The sequence below is a fragment of the Copadichromis virginalis genome, linkage group LG15 (genome assembly GCF_057382275.1).
Source record: "Copadichromis virginalis isolate Kocher_CV1m ecotype Utaka linkage group LG15, C_Virginalis_male_GT1.1, whole genome shotgun sequence".
Lineage (NCBI taxonomy): Eukaryota > Metazoa > Chordata > Actinopteri > Cichliformes > Cichlidae > Copadichromis > Copadichromis virginalis.
In genome coordinates this window covers 20,815,451-20,833,771 of record NC_140632.1, presented here as the reverse complement: position 1 = coordinate 20,833,771, position 18,321 = coordinate 20,815,451, and the positions used below count along the sequence as shown (strand labels likewise).

The 18,321-nt window shown below is 37.9% G+C and overlaps 1 protein-coding gene across 2 annotated transcripts; it reads right to left on the bottom strand.

Moving 5' to 3' along the window:
* Nucleotides 1-6,068: 6,068 nt before the first annotated feature.
* On the bottom strand, nt 6,069-14,096 carry vgll2a (vestigial-like family member 2a). 2 transcript variants are annotated; one of them, XM_085432395.1, is made up of 4 exons: nt 13,880-14,096; nt 11,995-12,232; nt 8,660-9,157; nt 6,069-6,648 (listed from the first exon to the last, which is right to left on the bottom strand). In XM_085432395.1, the coding sequence occupies exons 1-4, from the start codon at nt 13,955-13,957 to the stop codon at nt 6,605-6,607; spliced, it is 858 nt and encodes a 285-aa protein (XP_085288521.1). In that variant the 5' UTR covers nt 13,958-14,096; the 3' UTR covers nt 6,069-6,604. The 2 variants fall into 2 exon arrangements, with proteins under 2 accessions (XP_085288521.1, XP_085288520.1); XM_085432394.1 differs by having other exon boundaries at nt 6,069-6,422.
* Nucleotides 14,097-18,321: the final 4,225 nt, after the last annotated feature.

Genomic DNA, 18,321 nt, shown 5'->3' with positions numbered 1-18,321 from the left:
TAATAGAAAATAATAGTAAAAATGTAGAATTTTCAGGATTATAATTCTCATATTTAGTGGTGTAAATTTTACTACACTTTCCACTCTTTCACAGTGGAGAACCGTGGCCTTAGACGTGACACTCAGCTGCAAACCACCCCAGTGCAAGCTGGAGTTTGTCATACATTAACTCCAAAAGGAAAGAAAAAGATCTCGTCTCTGCTTTTTGCAACGATGAAAGCAAAGCAGAGAAGCAGAAAACCAGGAAATTCGTGTTATCAGATATTGTCAGTGGAATAACATGAAGGAAAACACGGAGAGTGGGGGAAGTACATAGAGTGGATAGTGGGAATAAAACCCGCAGCCTTGAGTACAGGCCAAGTCTTCGTTTTGGGGAGTGGGGGCAGTTGAAACACAATCTCACACCAGTTTGTAATAAAAAAGTTAGAAAATGCAATAAATATTTTACATACGCACACACAGAAAAGGAAGAGAGCATAGAATATAGAATAATTCGTGCATGGGTTATGGAGGAAACTGCTTATTTGAGATGCTTATAAGATAGATAGATAGATAGATAGATAGATAGATAGATAGATAGATAGATAGATAGATAGATAGATAGATAGATAGATAGATAGATAGATAGATAGATAGATAGATAGATAGATAGATAGATAGATAGATAGATAGATAGATAGATAGATAGATAGATAGACAGACAGACAGACAGACAGAAGCTTCACAAGTAGTCTCAACAGTAAATAGATAATGTGAGTGGACAGCTAACAACAAGCAAGCTTTTTAATGTTGAACAGTGCTTTATTTATTCAGCAGTAAACTCTGTTCAAACCTTTTTGGCATTTCACTGCTTGAAGAAAATAAGAGAGCAGCAGTCACTGAGGAGAGAGCCAATACATCTTTGAACCTGACAGAGCTGTCACTTTATAGTTACAGGCAGAAAGCAAATACAAACAAAGACTTTACACTGGAGCAAGATTGACAGAAACAATACTTCAGGTCATATATCAATATATTCACAGAGAACACTGCTGCATGCTGTGGCTGTTGATTTACAGAATGTACCCGGAAAACGGTATTTTACAAAATGACAGAGTAGTATTTCACAGTTTCACATAAATGGCTGCAGAGGTGGTCACTTCAGACGTACACAGATACACACGATGCAAAATAACACATTGCTATTCTTGTAAGGACTTGTTTTAAATGCATTACTGGCCTGACAAATGCTTTTTTTTTTCTCCTTTTTTTGCTGTTTTTAATAAAAACACAGCCAAAACAAGATGTAAAGCTGCAAGAGGTCTGAGACCTGCATTCTTCCTCCAGGAAGTATTACAGCCAAAAACAGCTGGTTAAAAAAAAGCGTGGCACATTCAAGAAAAGTTCTTTTGTGTTTATTAAAAAACAAAAATCCAAAACAATAAGATAAGATAAGATAAGATAAGATAAGATAACCTTTATTAGTCCCACACGTGGGAAATTTGTTTAGTGAATTTAGACGGGACCTACAGTAGCAAATGTGGCTGGACAGATGGAAAACGCTGTGATCTAGCTTGATATCAGCAGGGACAAACTTTCTCCTGCCTTAATAAATATTTACTTTATGTTATTAGTATGTTGGCGGTCAAATTAACATGATTTTTTTTATTTGTTGTGCCCCTGTGGTTGTAGATTATCAATAAAATTTGCACAGCTGGAGAGAGAAGACAGGGGGAGTGTTTCTTAGCTTTTCAAGGAGGGCATCTCTGAAAAATTTGAGAACCATGCTAAGTCAACAATGCCAAGAGTACATAATGAGGAGGCCGGGGTGGTTTCAAATTGCATGGAGGAATCAGTGAATTCAAGGTGGCAAGTGTCCCGTAAAACTTTCCCTGCTGAACATCTATAATTGTGGAAGAAATTCAGCTGGAAGTCAAGAAGCTAATGAATGAGCCACTGACTGAGAAACATAAGCACTTTACTAGAAAAGCTTTGTAGTTTGAAACAATCCTCTCTCAGATGATCCTCTGTCTGAAACAAGCCAATTTATTTATTGTTTTTCCTCTTTGCTGCTTCTTTTAAACATAAAGGTTTAACAGCAGATGGCCACATTAGCGATATCCAGTCTTTTTGATCTCATACCAGGAGAAGAAAAAAACTGCCTGAAACTGAAGCCTGAGATTTTGGCTCACATGGATTACTTGTTCACATGCTGACCTCATTATTTGAACCACAGCCTTGGTGAATGTGAACATTCCCAATTTTAACTGTATGTATATATAACAGAAAATAAGGAAAAACATGTGAAATCTTTTTTAAACTTACTTTCAGCTTATTTTATTAGCTTATTTTCAGTGTAATCCATTTGATGGGGTTACACTGACATGGTTTATGATTCTTTGGTCAGTTTTAATTTCGGTTAACTATACAAATTTATGCTGTTAACCAACTGCTAACTTTACCTTTTCAGGAGACTGCCACCAAGTTTCTGTTAGCGTTTGTTTAAGAGAAGGCTCAAAACAAGTTTTCTGATCCACTTCCCAGTGTAACCAGATACTTCCCGTGGACCATGCAGGACAGAAACAGACTTCACTACTAAGCCATGTTCATTACATTTAAGCAAATTGTCTTGTGTGTAATTTGGACAATGAAAATCAAAGACATAGGACACAGAAGCTATATCAGGCTGCAGCCTCACACACAGTATTTCTGTAAGCAAATTCACTTAAACCCAGATAAAATAATGCCATTTATCCTGAACCTTTAGTATAATCCTATGAATAATCCACATCTTACAATTAGCAGAGTGCAAACGACAAAATGATGCCTGAATTGTTGTCAGTTTTTAGGCTGGCTGGATATTGTGACCCTTGTAAGTATAGAAATAGACACACGCCTGTACATACATCCAAGCTCACAAATTACTTTTGACAGTTGTGTGTTCGTCCTCTGCTCCCTCTACTTACATCGCACCAGTTGTCCCAGTAGGGCGGGACTCTGCTCACACTAAATGCTCCCTTTATCGAGTCCCTGGGCCTGGCTCGGACACTGCACAGTAGGACAGTGTGCGTCCATGTGTGTGTTCGCTGAGTTGAAGAGCAGTTGTCGATGACAGCTGCATGAGAGGAGGGAGAGAAAGAGTCAAGTGGCCTCAAATAGCCGACGTTCTCCTCATTCATCTGAAAGACTTCTCCACTCTTTCTCTCTCACTCAGCAGCCATTCGTGTGAAGTTCACATTTCTTTTGCTGACACAGCCATACAGTTTCATAAAACGCTCATAACAAAGAGGTAAGCACAGTCCGCTCTGCAGTGAAGTTTAGAGGTCAATCTGCTGCTGTCGTAGAAATGTCCCTCCTAGTCTATCAGCGGTAGGTAAACGGCTCTGGTTATGCAGTTCGACCCATCAAGTAGTTTTACATTAAATATATACCATGGCAACATGCTTTAATCCACTTTAAGTGGTTTTTCAACCAACACCAAATGTCTCAGTTAACCTGTAAATGTATCGCCATGTCACAGTATATTTTCTGTGACATGAGTTATCGTTGTGTAAAGGGAACCTATCATGCTTATTTACAGCTCAGAACTTTCATTCTTGGACTCTACCAGAGTAGCTTTGCATGAATCACTGTTTTCTTTGGCCATTTTCCTGCTTTTCTTTCATTTTTAGTCCAGTCCTTGTACCTGACCATTTTCAGAGAACCCTTAAATCGTTCAAGTATAAAAAGGCACCTAACTCAAAGCATTAACCACTGTTGTGTCTACAGTAACAGCCTAGCAAAGAACCAGTTTTAAATTGTATATCTACAGTAGGCACTTTGCTAGTAGCAAGCTGCTGCATAAGCACATTCCTATAGCTGAATCTATGAAAAACACCAAAGATAACAGTTTAAAAGGAATAAAATCATATTTTTGCACCAACAAGGTGATTCCCAAAGACCTACTAGCTCAACAATTTAAATCTCCTGCCATGATGTGCACTGTCTTAAACAAAATTAAGGTGGTCATACCAAATATTGACTTTCAAGCTGTTTCATAATGGCCAAACTTTGCATTTGTGTTTGCACATGCTCCACTATACTGATCCTATTTCCAATTTTCCATGCAAAACATAAAGAAAAAAATGTGTGAGTTATTGTGAATGACCAAAAATAGTAAAGAAAGCAATAACAGGTCCCCTTTAATAGTGTATTTTGGGTTATTTTTGTTTGGGTTATGACCAAGAAGAAGCAGTTGGCAGCGTTTTCAAGCAAGCACTGATTTGGTGAAGTTTGAAAAGTGTGATATTTATCCTAAAGTGTGATTCAATTTGGACTACAAATAAAATGTTTAGAGACCTTTACATCACATGTTGGTGGAAGAGGTTTTTCTGTCAGGGCCAACAATGTGCTCAATATGCCAAGAAAACAGGAACTTGTGATTTTTAAACATCACAAGTTCCTGAACCTTGAGATTTTCAGTATAAACACAAATAAAACAGAAAGGCAGCAAAACGGTGCAGTATAATTGGTGTAATAATTTCAGCACGTAATGCAACATGTAATGCTCCTGCAGTAACCTTGATGAAAACATTTTAAATTTTAAACCAAATGCACTTGAGATGTTTTGGAATCATCAAATCTATGCTTACTGAGCTAACAGCCTGTGTATCTGCTACACTCAAAGGCAACAAAGTCTGCATTCCTATCCTGTTAATCATAGCCATCTGCAGTTATTAACCATCAAAAATGTAAAGAAAAACAAAACATTTTGTAAAGATATTGATTTGTTTTCCAACATCTTTGTTGTGGTATTGTCATATATATTAAATCCTCAGTGACACAGGCCTAGACGCCAAGCGGTGACATCGGGTTAGCTATGCTGAAGTGTGCATTTTGACTGAAAGCTGTTTTTTTGAGGTTGGTAATGTCAAAATGGTTACATGGAGATATACAGTGCAGCACTAAAAACTTCCTTGCGATTGCTTCAGTCAAAAGCAGAGCTCCTCAGTCATGCTGAATTGTCTGTTAACATTCGCCAACTACTCAAAAAGCAAAGTGAAACTGTCAAAACTGCGATGCAAATTTGAAATGGAGACCTTTGGCCCTTAAAGTAAAAACTGTGCACTTTAAACTGAGTTGGTTTCAGCAGTAAGTCACTTTTACTTTGAAGGCAGTTCCAGCTTCACACTATTAAGTTTCACAACATCCTGGCGAGTGAATGGCAAGTCTTTGCAGATGAGTCAGCATCTCCGGGCAACGATTTACCTGGTGGTGGCCACCAACCACAAGCAACCATTCACCAATGGCTCAACGAATCCACATTTGTCCCTCACGACTAGAGGTTGCGGGGATTACTGATTGATCTTCAGGTCTGTGTTACTGAGCCCTAACTTTGCACAGTGCCATATGAGACAACAGTTTGCTTCATCTTTAAAATGTATGAGCACACTTAAAGGAACCTCACACATTTTCCCATATTTTCCCAGTTTTGGAGATACTAGCTGCCTTTCTCTTGAATTCAGTGGAACTACACAGCATTCATCTTGTGGTGTTCAAAGCACCAATAATGTGGATATTTTTAAAAAACTGCAATTGTGTCTCCTTCTACAAATCATGACCCAGAAGCCTGTTTTGTTTTGCTTTTTTCGTGCCAAGCTACACCTGCTGAACATAGTTTCCATGTGGCACATTGAAAGACAGGGCCTGAATTTGGTAGAGAGGAAATAGTTCTAGATGGTGGATTTAAAAAAAATATGGTGTGCTCATTTTTTCTGGAATGACGTACTGCTGCTATGTCTGCCACTTTAAACACCACATTGTCACTTAGTGCAATTTTAGGAGAAGGCAGCTGATGTATAAAAAACTGGGCATCTCACATCAAAACAGTTAAGATGGATATTTAGCGCTACAAGCCAGGAAAAATATGCCTCTTTAAATTTCTAAGGTTTGAAGCTGTAATCATGGCTTAAATATCTTTTGATATCAGTTTAAATTCATTCATTCAGGTTACATTTAATGTGTACTGTGCTGTGCCGGATGAAACATTACTCCATGTATACCCAAAAAGTTTGTCCTCCTCCCTTCGCTCTCAGCCAAAATCTTGCTGCCTCCGTGACACCAGCGTGGCCTTTCCTCCAGCCATAACACACTCCTAGTGTCTGAGCCCAGTTGCCCCAGTGAGGCAAGTCCTGCCAAGTCCTTTCAGGCGCTAGTCTTTGGAGTCCGACAGCACATGTGTCTCTGTCCGTCTGTCCAAAGACTTTTTCCACTTTAGGAATGTTGTCCCTGCCTGTTACAGAAGCACAAAGAGTCTTGTCTTTGTCCATATCCATCAAGATCATATTTTCTCTCTCTCCCCTCTGCGAGTCCACTTTTGTTTCCATGTTCGCTGTGTATCCACACTGTTGCCCTTCAGCTCAGCAGGGCTGCACTGCTGCTGCACAGTCCACCGTAACACAGAGCTGCAAGTAAACCAGAAGCCGTTACAGCAGGAAAAAGAAACTGCTGCCTCACTGTTTTTGTCTATCTGTCAATTTATCTGTCAGTCATCCCACAACAGCAGTAGAGTAGAGCAGGAGTGCAGGAAAGCGGCTACAGCCAAAGTAGTAGACAAGAAGAGGGGGGAGGGGGGTCTCAGTGGTCTCTAAAACCAGTACAAATCCTTGCTCTTATCCTGTGCTGGCAGACCTGAGAGAAAAGGAGAGAAAAGCAGGAAAAGAAAAGACAGAGAAGGAAAAGAAGGTAGATTAGAAAACGAGGCGCAAATGCCCTGTTGATAAAAGCAGAAGGAACTGCCCGAGGCAGAGGGGGATGAAAGCGCGACAGCAACAGAAAAGAAAGTTGACAGCTGGTGTTAAGGTGCTGATTGACAGCCAGTTTGTTGGTTTAAACCACTTGTGTAAGTTGATCTCAGGCAGGGAAACAGAACGTTATTTCATTCTGCTTTTCACAGTATGTTACTAAAGCTGTTTCCCCCCAATTAGATATTGAGAGATACACAGAAAGAGAAGGTTATAATGAATGCTAGAGCAGCCTCATTTATTAATTAGTTTTCTAAATGAGTGCGCTTTTTGACAAACCAAGTTCAACATCTGCACAAACAAGCAGCAAAGGTTTAGCATGTCAATATAGACAGCAGAAAATCCATTTAAAAGACTGATATCAGTGTCAATATGAATGTCACTTACTGGTTTTCACGGGTGGTTTTCATCGACTCGAAGTCAAAGTGTAAGCTCACATCTTAAGCTCAATTGATTGATTTTGTTTCAATTACTTCAGTCCCATAACAAGTTAACCTTGCATCTCATTACACAGTTTTCCCGAGCCTTTCATTCTTCTCAAACAGTATTTAAAAGAAAAAAATCCAGTAACTGACACTTCACAGATACGTCTGTTCTCGGTGTCTTTCACCAATACTAATTAACAATGTGAACGAATCCAATGAGAAGAATGCGACGCAGCATTTAAATCAATCCAATCTGCAATTTGTATTAAGACTGTTCTGTTCTAACCTCACAACAACAAATCAATATAAAACAATTATTCTTCTGTGTTTGCTTTGAATCTCTTAGTGTGGGAAAACATTTTTATCTCAATTTCCAATTAAAGGTCGTGCTCTTTCTGAGATCTTTGATATCCGAGGAGTTCTCAGTCCTATTATTACTCAGTACTAGAGTAGTTTTGGATGATTTACACAAGCAGATTAAGCCAACTTTCTTTTAGGATTTCTTTTGGATATCCACACTCATTCCTAAAACTAGGAAGAACTTTCAAAAATCAAGTGTTTAGCAGTATTAAACCTGAGCTTTTGGCTCATATACTGACAAAAATATGTATGACAGTCAATAAAGAAAAACATAACAGGTCTCTCTTTATTTAAGCTAACATTTTAAGTAAACAATGACCAGCCGACATGCAATTTGAGGGCCTCATCACAACTCACCAAAATACTGGCCATCGACCCCTGAGGCAAAGCAAGCAGACTAAACCTTATCCACTGCAGGATTCTGCCATTAATTCGTTTTTCTTCTCTAACCATTCATGAAGTTTGCATTGTTTCATAACAAAAGCTTAGAGAGCATTAATAGAGAAAGCATAATACATCTTAATCTGAAAGCTGAGGCCTTAAATAGGATTCAAATAACTTTAGCTATCTAAAAATCTTAAATTTTGCATGTTAAAAGATTATTTTTAACTTATGCGATGACAAGAAGATATCCAAAAATTAAATTGAGGGTTTTTTTATTGCAAAATTTACCTTCCAGTGCTTGGTTCGGAACTATTTTACAAAGAAAGCGGTTCTACTCAAACAAAAATATTTTAGATTTTTGATTAAACTTGGTTGTTGAATTGCTGGGCCTCTCTTCCCCAAGCACAAAGCTCATCATTGTTTTATCACTGTTTTACTAAAAATAGGCTGCTGACTAAAAAGCTGGTGTAAAAGTCATTTTGTCATAACTGTGCAGAATGTGTGTGCTGCAGTTCAGCCTTTTGTTAGTTCTATTTGTTTAGTGCATATGACAGTTGTTGCAATTCTGATGAGGAGAGATCCTCCTGTTCATCATCCAGCTGTTTCTTCTTTTTTCTGTCTATTTTAGCTCAAGTGCCCACTTGAGTTGAATTTTCTGTTACCTGAAGGACAGAAGATGCAGTTTTCTATGCAGATCCTAAAATAAATCGACTTCAAAATTGGCAGTACCTGTGTCCATGTTCAGTCCAATCTCTGTTCCTGCCCCCGTGAAGGCACCGCTCCAGGTCGACCCCGTCCCCGATTCCCCTTTACCCCCGAGGTCACAGGGAGAGCCACTGGGCCCCGGTACCGAGCTGCCGGACGTCAGGCGGTGGTGCGACCTCACTGACGGCACCAGCAGCGAGCCGTAGCGTGGGTCGAACGCTGTGCCGTACATCTCGTGAACACCTGGACGTGGGTAAGCTGAGCTCTGGGTGCTTATAGCACCTCCTAGCGAGTAAGGGTGATGGTGGTGATGGTGGTGGTGGTGGGATGGGTGCCAGGCATCGGGGCTGGGCTGGTGGAGGTGGCTGTGCAGGGAGGCAGAGGAGTAAGGGTCACCTGGAAAGGAGAGCTCTGTGTGGGGAGCCGACAGAGCGCTGCCCAGTGTGGAGGAGACTGACGGCTGGTAGGAACTGTTCCAGAAAGACGGAGGGAAACTTCTCTGGCTCATAGGAAAGGATCCATCTGTGAAGATAGAAATGCACATTAATGAAGGAAACTCATTTCATAAGTATGACACACCTACTTATTTAGACTTTTAAAACGTATGTAGCTTGAATAATGTTAACACATTGTGGTTGAAGGTTCATTCTTGACTGTTGTTTTGAAACAAGGATCATTTTTTTAGCGTCATAATTTATGGTATGCGTATTGAATTTATCGCAACTTATTGATCATCTTTTTAAGGCAAAAAAGCATAAAATACAGTCTTTTCAGCTCCTTTAATGTGAATTTTGCTGCTTTTCTTTCTTTAATATCACTGCAAGTGGAATCAGTTAGTTTTTTTAGACAGTTTAAAAATGTAATTTGAAGCTGTGTCCTTGGCAATGTGGTATTTGTGATGGTCATTTCTCACATTTTTCTGATATTTTATGTACAAGATAATCAATGACTGCAAAATAGTCGATGCAATTTTAAAGCAAGCGCTGCTGAGTAATAATAATAATAATAATTGTGAGGCTTGAGGATAGTAAGTTTTGTTACAAAATGGTACGACAATTTAAATTCCTTCCTCACTCACAATCGGTCATTTTTTTGCTAATAAAACTTACATAAAGAGGCTGGATTTAAAAAGTGTTTGCTAAACGGGAAGAAAGGAAAAGCAACTCAATTCAGCATAGATTTCAAAAATAATAAAGGAATGAATCCTTTTATGTCGGCTTTTATCATCCCTTTATGTTTACACAGCTAAAACTGAATATTAATGGGGATACCAATTCAGTTTCTTTTAATTCTTTAGCTGATGGAAAGAATCACCGGTTAACGTGACCCTAAAAAGGATTTCACTTCAGCGAAACCTGTGATAGATGTAATGTCATTAAAAGCGATATACAAAAAAATTAATGAGAAAATTCCTGGCAAATACTTTTAATTGTGCACTGAATTTATATCTTTGGATAAATATGTAGCTCTCACCATCTTTAATCTGACCCTGTAAAGGTATTCCTGTTGTTGCATATATTTAAATCACTCCAAATCAGATAACTGGCAGCAACACAATGTGGATTTCTTAACATATTGTCATATGTTTTTGTTATCATCTCTTTTTCGTTGCCATAGTTTACACAATAAAAAATACAAATTCAGACATGAGTGCTCAGGTGTAGTTGAGTTATTTCATTCTCATATTTCCTTTGGGACTAAAATTCACTGAATTATTTTAGTATTTTTATCTGCATTGTCTCCTTTCTCTTATTTTGTTGGGGACGTTGCACTTGGGCACCAATTATGGCAACCCCCCCCCGCCTTGGATTTATTACTTCCTGAGAATTCTATCCTAAACCAATTAGATCAGGCGTGTGTTGATCATCAGTTTGCTTTGTGTTTTTGTGCTCTCTGGTCCAATTCCAATCCGGCCCCTTCACACTCCCGCTCCGTCACAAGTGTAACTCCACGAAGAGTCACACTTGTGGCTGCTGAAGGATCGCTTAATTAATGGATATGGTAGAATCGTAGCGGCAACCTCTGGGATGTTCTCGCCTTTCTCAGCTCAAAACAGGAACTTGCAATCAGCATCTGGAGTGTCTGGATGTATTAAGATCGGGTCCATTACTTATTGGAAAATACAACTGCTCCGTTTCAATTTCATTTCCTTCACAGAGTGTGGTTAGTAAGCCTGCACTGGTGCAGCTTTGGCTTTGGTGGGTTTATAACCCACTTCCACTCAAGGCTAATTGGTTTGGAATAGCACTTAATGTAGGGGACCGTCCACGCAAAGGCGCAAAGGGACTGAAAGCATGCAGGGAGGGGGGTGTAGCTGCCAGATTGTAATTGGGCCTCTGACTCTGATGAAGTCACGGTAGTGTTGAAGCAGGATTATTCCACTGAATTTTCCTCGGAAAATGCAAAGTCAAGGCTCAATTAAAAACTTTTTCCCCCCTTAGAAGGACACAACATATAATTATGTTGAGCATGATGGGGTTTTTTTTAATAAAAAATGATTCTATTTATGTGATTTTACTGTAATAGTCAGTAAAACTTCTGTTTTCATTTTAAGATATTTGCACAATGGACCATTATCACACTTGTGGTGCATATGAAACACGTCTCTCCCTCTAAATAATCTGAAAGCTGTTTCAGAGGCGTTTCTTTATAGACTAAATTCTTCTTTTTATTCACAAGAACAGGCTGAATTACGCCTACTTATTGAATACCTACTTATCGTACTATTTGTATTTATCATATGTATGTTTCCTATATTTAATAGATACAATCAGTTATTTCACTTGTAATTTTCTACCACTAAAGTTAAATAGCAGCTTTCATCATTGTTAGTGATGGTTCACATCAAAAGGTGGCATTAAAATCAATCCTACTATTTTAAAGACATACACACGTTTGGGGACATACGTGACACACAACTTTCCATTATCCTTTCTATACACATGGACAATTCCTAAAAAAAAACACTATAAAAAGTTGGCATTACACATTTAAAAATATCACACCAGTGCATGTAAATAGATGCCTGGGGCATAATTGATTCTACTCAATCACTTTAATATTTAAAGACAATGAAAAGCAGCATAAAACTCCACTAAAAGAAATAAGTGGCAAATATGCAGGAATATTTAAGTATCACCAGTGGAAAAGGGCCACAACGCTGAGTCCGCCAATGTCAACATCAGAAAAAAGATCACACACCACACAACCTGAGAATATTAAGGCATTTCATGAGTAGAAATGTGAAATGTTGAGAAATGTTGCCTACAATTCTCAAAATACTGACAAAATAATCCACTAATACACACATATGTGTGTGTATGTATACATACATATATACAAAAAGAAATACTACACACCTCTTACGGCCTTGTGGCTGCTCGACGCGGGGTATGCACTCGTCTGGCTGAGAGCTCGGCTGAAGTGTTCATCCACCACCGCACTGATATCGCCCTGGAAGTAAGTGAAGAGGACACAGCGGGAACTCAGGTACTCGGCACCGGGCGGCAGCTCCTTGTCCTCCTCTTTGATCGCCGGGGGGCCAAGCCGGCTGCCGCTGTCCTGGTGGTCTTGCATTTTGGAATACAAAGCCAACTTCTAAAAAGGACACAGATATATTTATATGATTGTAATAAAACAATATACTCATGCTTCTGATGCATATATAATTTTTTGTATTGACATGACATTTGACATCAAAAATATATTTCTATAAGGACACAGCAGGTTTTAGAGGAAGATAAAGGAACCCAGTTAGCATCTGCTTGTCTGAGACTGCATTGTCTTAAACTTTATAATAACTTACAAATTTGGCATTAATTTTGAAATTTAAAAAATAACGTTTTTTGCAGTTTTTGGTCATTTAAAAAAAAAAAAAAACCAGCTAATACTTCCAGGTATGAATGAATAAACTGGAACATGCTGATATTATCAACATGTGAAGTAAATGGTCGTTTTAAAATATAATAATGTATTAAATGTGTGCATAGTAACTGATAATTACAAATAAATAAATAAAAATATATCAATAATAGTGTTAAAACAATATGTAAACGACTTAAGTAACATCAGGGCATCATATGATTGTTGGGTTTTTCTCTGTATCTATGAAGCGCCTTGAGGCGACTTTTGTTGTGATTTGGTGCTATATAAATACAATTGAATTGAATTGAATATATAATTACTGTGTTATATGATAAATTCAGTTTAAATGACTAAACAAAATAAAGGATTAGAATTTGCTGTCTAGCAAGCACTGAAAATCTAGACTATAATCATGTGGTGTAGCTGGAACAGGCTCATCCCCAGGCTGTTTAGACCAGACAAAGTGAGTTGTAGCACTATGCGAAATATGTGTAGATGTTGACTGAGAGTAAAAAAAGAAGCTCTTTAACAGGTCTAGAAAAGCCTGTTTAAAACTAGTCACTCTCTAACTTATGACCCTTGCAGGCTTCAGAGGTCCCACTGACAGAAGCAAATATAATATGAAAAGTTTTGTTAGTAGATGAAGGACATTTAAGCTGAAAACAATCTGAGATATACTTTCAAAAAGTGACAATATTACTTTAAACTTACTGATGTTACTTTAACAACTGCACTTAAAGATAAAACCCGAGTAGCAAATAATGTCTGTTGCAGTCTGAATAGCACACATAAAAATATTTTAAAGCAAGAAAATAAATACATAAATAAATAAATAAATAAATAAATAAATACATTTTAAAACAAGTAAAGAGATAAAAGATTGTAAAGCAAATGAGTCTTCATTAAATCTTTTTTATTATTATTTTATTTTAGTTGTACTTTTGACCACGTTAAATTAGAATGTTTATCTAATACTGCAATTGACTCTATACCACATATATAACCTATGAGGTAACTTAACAGTGAGATAAATGCAAACAACATAAACTGTTGACGCAAAATTGAGTTTGAAACTTCTCTACACTTTACGTTTTGTGTAGCGAGTTTGAGCCTTGCAGCAGGTAGCGCAGTGATACAGTCATTTTTATAAGATCCTAAGCGGTGATTAACTGTCTGTTTAACACATTTTTAAATGCGCGCTGTTTTTAAAGAGTGCTTTTAAGGGCTGTAAGTTTAGGTTGTGCGCTTTAATGGCCTTTATCTTTTGGATTTATGCGTAATAAAGTTTTATTGACTTTAAATAAAGTTTCTGCATGTGGCTTGCAGCCTAAAGTGAAGACATAAGTCTTATAAAACACTTTATGTCTGTGTGTTCCGTACCTGGTGGTGATAGGGGCTGTAGGAGCTGAAATAAGGCTGAGGACCAAACACTTGGTACATCACATCCAGGCAGCTCATGGCGAAGAAATCACGGATAAGAACCAAGCTTCATTGATAGAGCGTGTATGGTCGGACGGAGCTGAAACAGTAATCCAGGAAGTGGTGGAAAGCGGCACACTCTCAGACTCTCTCCGCTGAGCCGCTCTGCGCTCTTTACGCACTGGACTCACACTGAAGGGAACCCCTACAGCTTCCAACCCTCCTCCTCCTCCTCCCGCCACACACCCATTCTGACACCTCCTTCCTACCAATCCGAGCACAGAGCTCCGCCTCCGCCTTAATGGGCTTCTAATTACCGAAAACCAAAGGACACCGCTGAAGCGTGGAGCTCAGGCGTCTGCTGGAAAAAATGAAAAAATCTTCACTTATACTTTTGATAATTATACTATTATACTGTGCTCTATGAAAACTCTGTAATCATAGTCGTGGAAATTTTTTACAAAACTCCTTCCTTCATTATTTCCAATTTCCAAGTGAGACTTTAAAACGCAGGATCCAAAGGACCTGCTGTAACTCTGCCATACACCACAGGATGACCTCAGAGGTCCCGTGTCCCGATGGGCTGACACTTTACGGAGACATGTGGCTTTTAATGCTGTGTTTGAGCGGTGTATTTTTACCCAGACACTGGGGGTGGGTCTGTGGGGAACCTATGTGGCACCAGGTTACCTGGTAACTTGTCTTTATTCTTATTTTCATTATTAACAATAATAATATGCTAATCAATAATCAACACCATATCAAGTTGTAAGTTTTGGTTTTATTTAGTTTTTTCTCTTAAACATGGGAAATTAGGTTTCTGCTTTTGTGCGTTGGATAATAAGTACCATGATTTTTGAAAATGATATTTCCCAAAATTAAAAATTTGTGTAATACCCAGTGATACTGGGTTAAACAAAGACTATGCTGACAAGTCGGTTATGTTAACTTCCATCAGTAAGACTTTATGGTGAGTATGATGGTGCAGAGCTGCTGTCATTGCTCCCAGCTGAAGTTTTCCTCGTGGTTGAAGTCACAGTTGAGAATGTAACAACTGCTGCTTCCTGCTAATTGAATGAGTAAACAAATGAAACCAACCAATGAGTGGAATGTAAAGCTATGAACTTCCCCAATCCCTCAACGGCTGCCCAAATTCTGGAGGTCAAAGGTCAGATAGTTTGTTCCCGGTATGGTGGTATGTCAGTGTGAGTGTGTATAAATATGTAGACTTGTGTGTGATCTACATGAAAGAAAATAGAAAAAGTCATAATTCATAGACTTACTGTAACACGCAGCTTCACCAGGTTTTAATTTAATCTGGTGTATTTAACATCTACAAAGCCAATGTCAGGACAAAATTAGTAATATAATTACACTGCAAGAGTCTTTTTTTAAAGCTACAATATAACACAATAATATACAGCAGTTATATTTGTTTCAAGCCCTGCTAACAATATTACTGACAATTATAAAACAACAGCACAAGAATAAACTTATTACAGTGTAATAAAAACAATGTATTATGCTAATAGACAACAGCTCACTTTTAGCTTTCCTTTTGTTTTTTCTCATTTTTATTTATATCAGGTGATTCACGTGATTATATTCTTTAATATACTATATGGTATATTGTGCTTTAAATTTTTTATTTTTTCTTATTGTGTTCTACAGAACTTCAAAGGACGCTTGCAAAAGGTTTGAAGCTGAATCATACTAAAATAATTTAAGATCATTTTAAGAGACCTGGAGGATAATACTTCATATTACATATTATACTTGAGATAATATTTCAGTCAGCAGATGTTATCTCTGAACATTACTGCATCTGCTTCCTTGTGTTTGTGATGATTACATTTCTGATGTTTTGATTTAATTTAGTCTGGATGCTTTCGTATCGCACTCTTACGTATATGTGTGAACTTCCTTGGTGAATTTTGCAGTGTGTATTTGTGTGTGTTTGTGTTATTGTTATGTAACCACATCTTTCTGAACTGCTGCCAATGATATTTTTAATCTCAATAGTATTATTGTCCTAAAAAACTCTAAAAAAAAAGAAAAAAAAGAATCAGTTTTGCTTCAGGCTATATTAAATTAGATACGTTTACCTCGCACCAGAGTTATTAAAACTTTGTTGTTTGTTTATTTGTTTGCCTTTTCATCAGCATTTATTTATATTTCTTTCTTCTTCTTTTTCTTTCTTTCTGTCTTTCTTTCTTTTTTTTCTTTTTTTTTTTTTTTGCCAAACCGGTCTTCTTGGTTCACTTTAGTTGTTATCATTTAAAAATTGTTATTTTGAATCTGCAAGGTCTAATATGGTCAGGATAGATATTGCATTACACATGCGAATCCCACTGACTCACAGTCAGGAGATCCAAGGCTCAACAAAGCATGTGATCCAAAAGTTTCCTCACACTGTAAAATCTAATATTGTGTTTAATTAAAAATATTAAATAGGCTGAACTCAGTTTTTATCAATTTGTTATTAGAACTCGATTTAAATAAGTGGATCGTTAAATGAAATGGATGAACCAGAATTGGTTTGTAAAAATGCTCCAACTTCAGTGGTGTGGAACTGGTTTAGCTTTCCTCTAAAGCATTATTTTTGGTAGCGCATGCTAGCGGACCGTCGTTATTACTGTGTTGTTTGGAAAATATGGCACACTTAAAATCAATCCTTTGATTTTTCTGAAAATCGACAGTGCCCCTTATAATCCCGTGTGCCTTATGTATGAATTCTGGTTGTGTTTACTGACCTCGAAACGATTTTATGTCGTATGCGGCGCTCGAAGATCTGTCAAATATTTTAGTATGACTTTGCTAAGCTATGAAGCGCACCGCTTGATGGATTGTCGGAGCATTACGGCATCGTAGTCAGGAGCCTCGCGGAGTGATACGTACTGTGCTTTAACATAATATTACCATATTGTGTGTGTATAACCTCTTTTTAAGTTTTGTGGATATTATACATGGTTATGCTGAGGATATGTCGGCCAATTTCCACTGGAAATGCCTTTTGGTTAAACTGTCAGCAAGGAATTTGCATTTGCACTGTTACATTTTTATATAACTTTAATGCACATAAAAAACAGCTGCTTGTTTAAGTGAAAATACATTGATGGGGTTTTTTGCACTAATAAAGCTGTGGAGTTGTAAAGTATTTTGTCTAGTGTCAATTATATCGTCAGTTATATCGTTATCACAAATTTTCAAATGTATATCGTGATAAATATTTTTGGTCATATCGCCCTGCTCTAATTTGAGCATTACACAGCTACATTCTCGCCTGAAAATATCTTAAAAGGTTATTTTGTGAACCAGAAAGGGTAATCTGGGGAAAAGGAGGATCGCATTTGTCAGCCGCAGTTGTCGGAGCCTGTGCATACTTGTAAGCGCGGCAACTTGAAATGTTTGTCAGTAGGTAAACAATTAGTATTGTACAGTCAGAAATATCAAGTTATTTTTAATACTGCAGACTTGCAATGAATAAGTTGTCCTAACAGTCATCTTAAGTAAGCTTTACTCAGCAACGAGTTTGCATATTTTTTTTGAGTTCTGGAAACTACATAGGTTTTTACTCTGTACTTTAAGTGAATAAGTTGCCTTAACTTAGTCATCTTAAGTAAACTTTACTCAATTTTTTTGAGGCAACGAGTTTACATAGTTTTTTGAGTTTTGGGAACTAACGAGGCTGTACAGTGTACTCAAAATGAGTAAGTTGCCCTAACTTAATCATCTTAAGAAAAACTTTATTCAATTTTTTGAGGCAACGAGTTTACATGGTTTTTTTGAGTTCTGTGAACTAATTAGATTTTACAGTGCAGGCTTGTTGTGTTGACCGATTTGTCCAAAGGAAAAAAGCATTTCCTATCATTTTGCATTTAGCTTTTGGCCGCACGGTGGCACGGTGGTTAGCACTGTTGCCGCACAGCAAGAAGGTCCTGAGTTCAATTCCAACATCAGGCCGGGGTCTTTCTGTGTGGAGTTTGCATGTTCTCCCCGTGTTTGCGTGGGTTCCCTCCGGGTACTCCGGCTTCCTCCCACTGACCAAAGACATACACTTAGTGGGGATAGGTTAATTGGTTAATCCAAATTGTCACTAGGTGTGAATGTGCGAGTGAATGTGAGTGCGAATGGTTGTCTGTCCCTGTGTGTTGGCCCTGCGACAGACTGGCGACCTGTCCAGGGTGTACCCTGCCTCTCGCCCTATGACAGTTGGGATAGGCTCCAGCACCCCCCGCGACCCTGAAAAGGATAAGCGGAAGCGAATGGATGGATGGATTATTGTTTCAACATTACCATAATAACTGACTCACAAATCATACTGCATGCTAATTAAATGTTAGAAAAGTTTTAAAAACCTGTGTAAAGAGCAACCCTGGGCTATAAATAAACATTACAGATAA

Bases quoted from the DNA above. Each gene is read 5' to 3' on its own strand.
- vgll2a (XM_085432394.1), bottom strand. From the start codon at position 13,957: ATGAGCTGCCTGGATGTGATGTACCAAGTGTTTGGTCCTCAGCCTTAT. The intron at 12,233-13,879 runs GTACGGAACACA...TGTCCTTTTTAG, and splicing joins ACAGCCCCTATCACCACCAG to AAGTTGGCTTTGTATTCCAA. The intron at 6,423-8,659 runs GTACTGCCAATT...GTTTACTTGCAG, and splicing joins TGGACTGAACATGGACACAG to CTCTGTGTTACGGTGGACTG.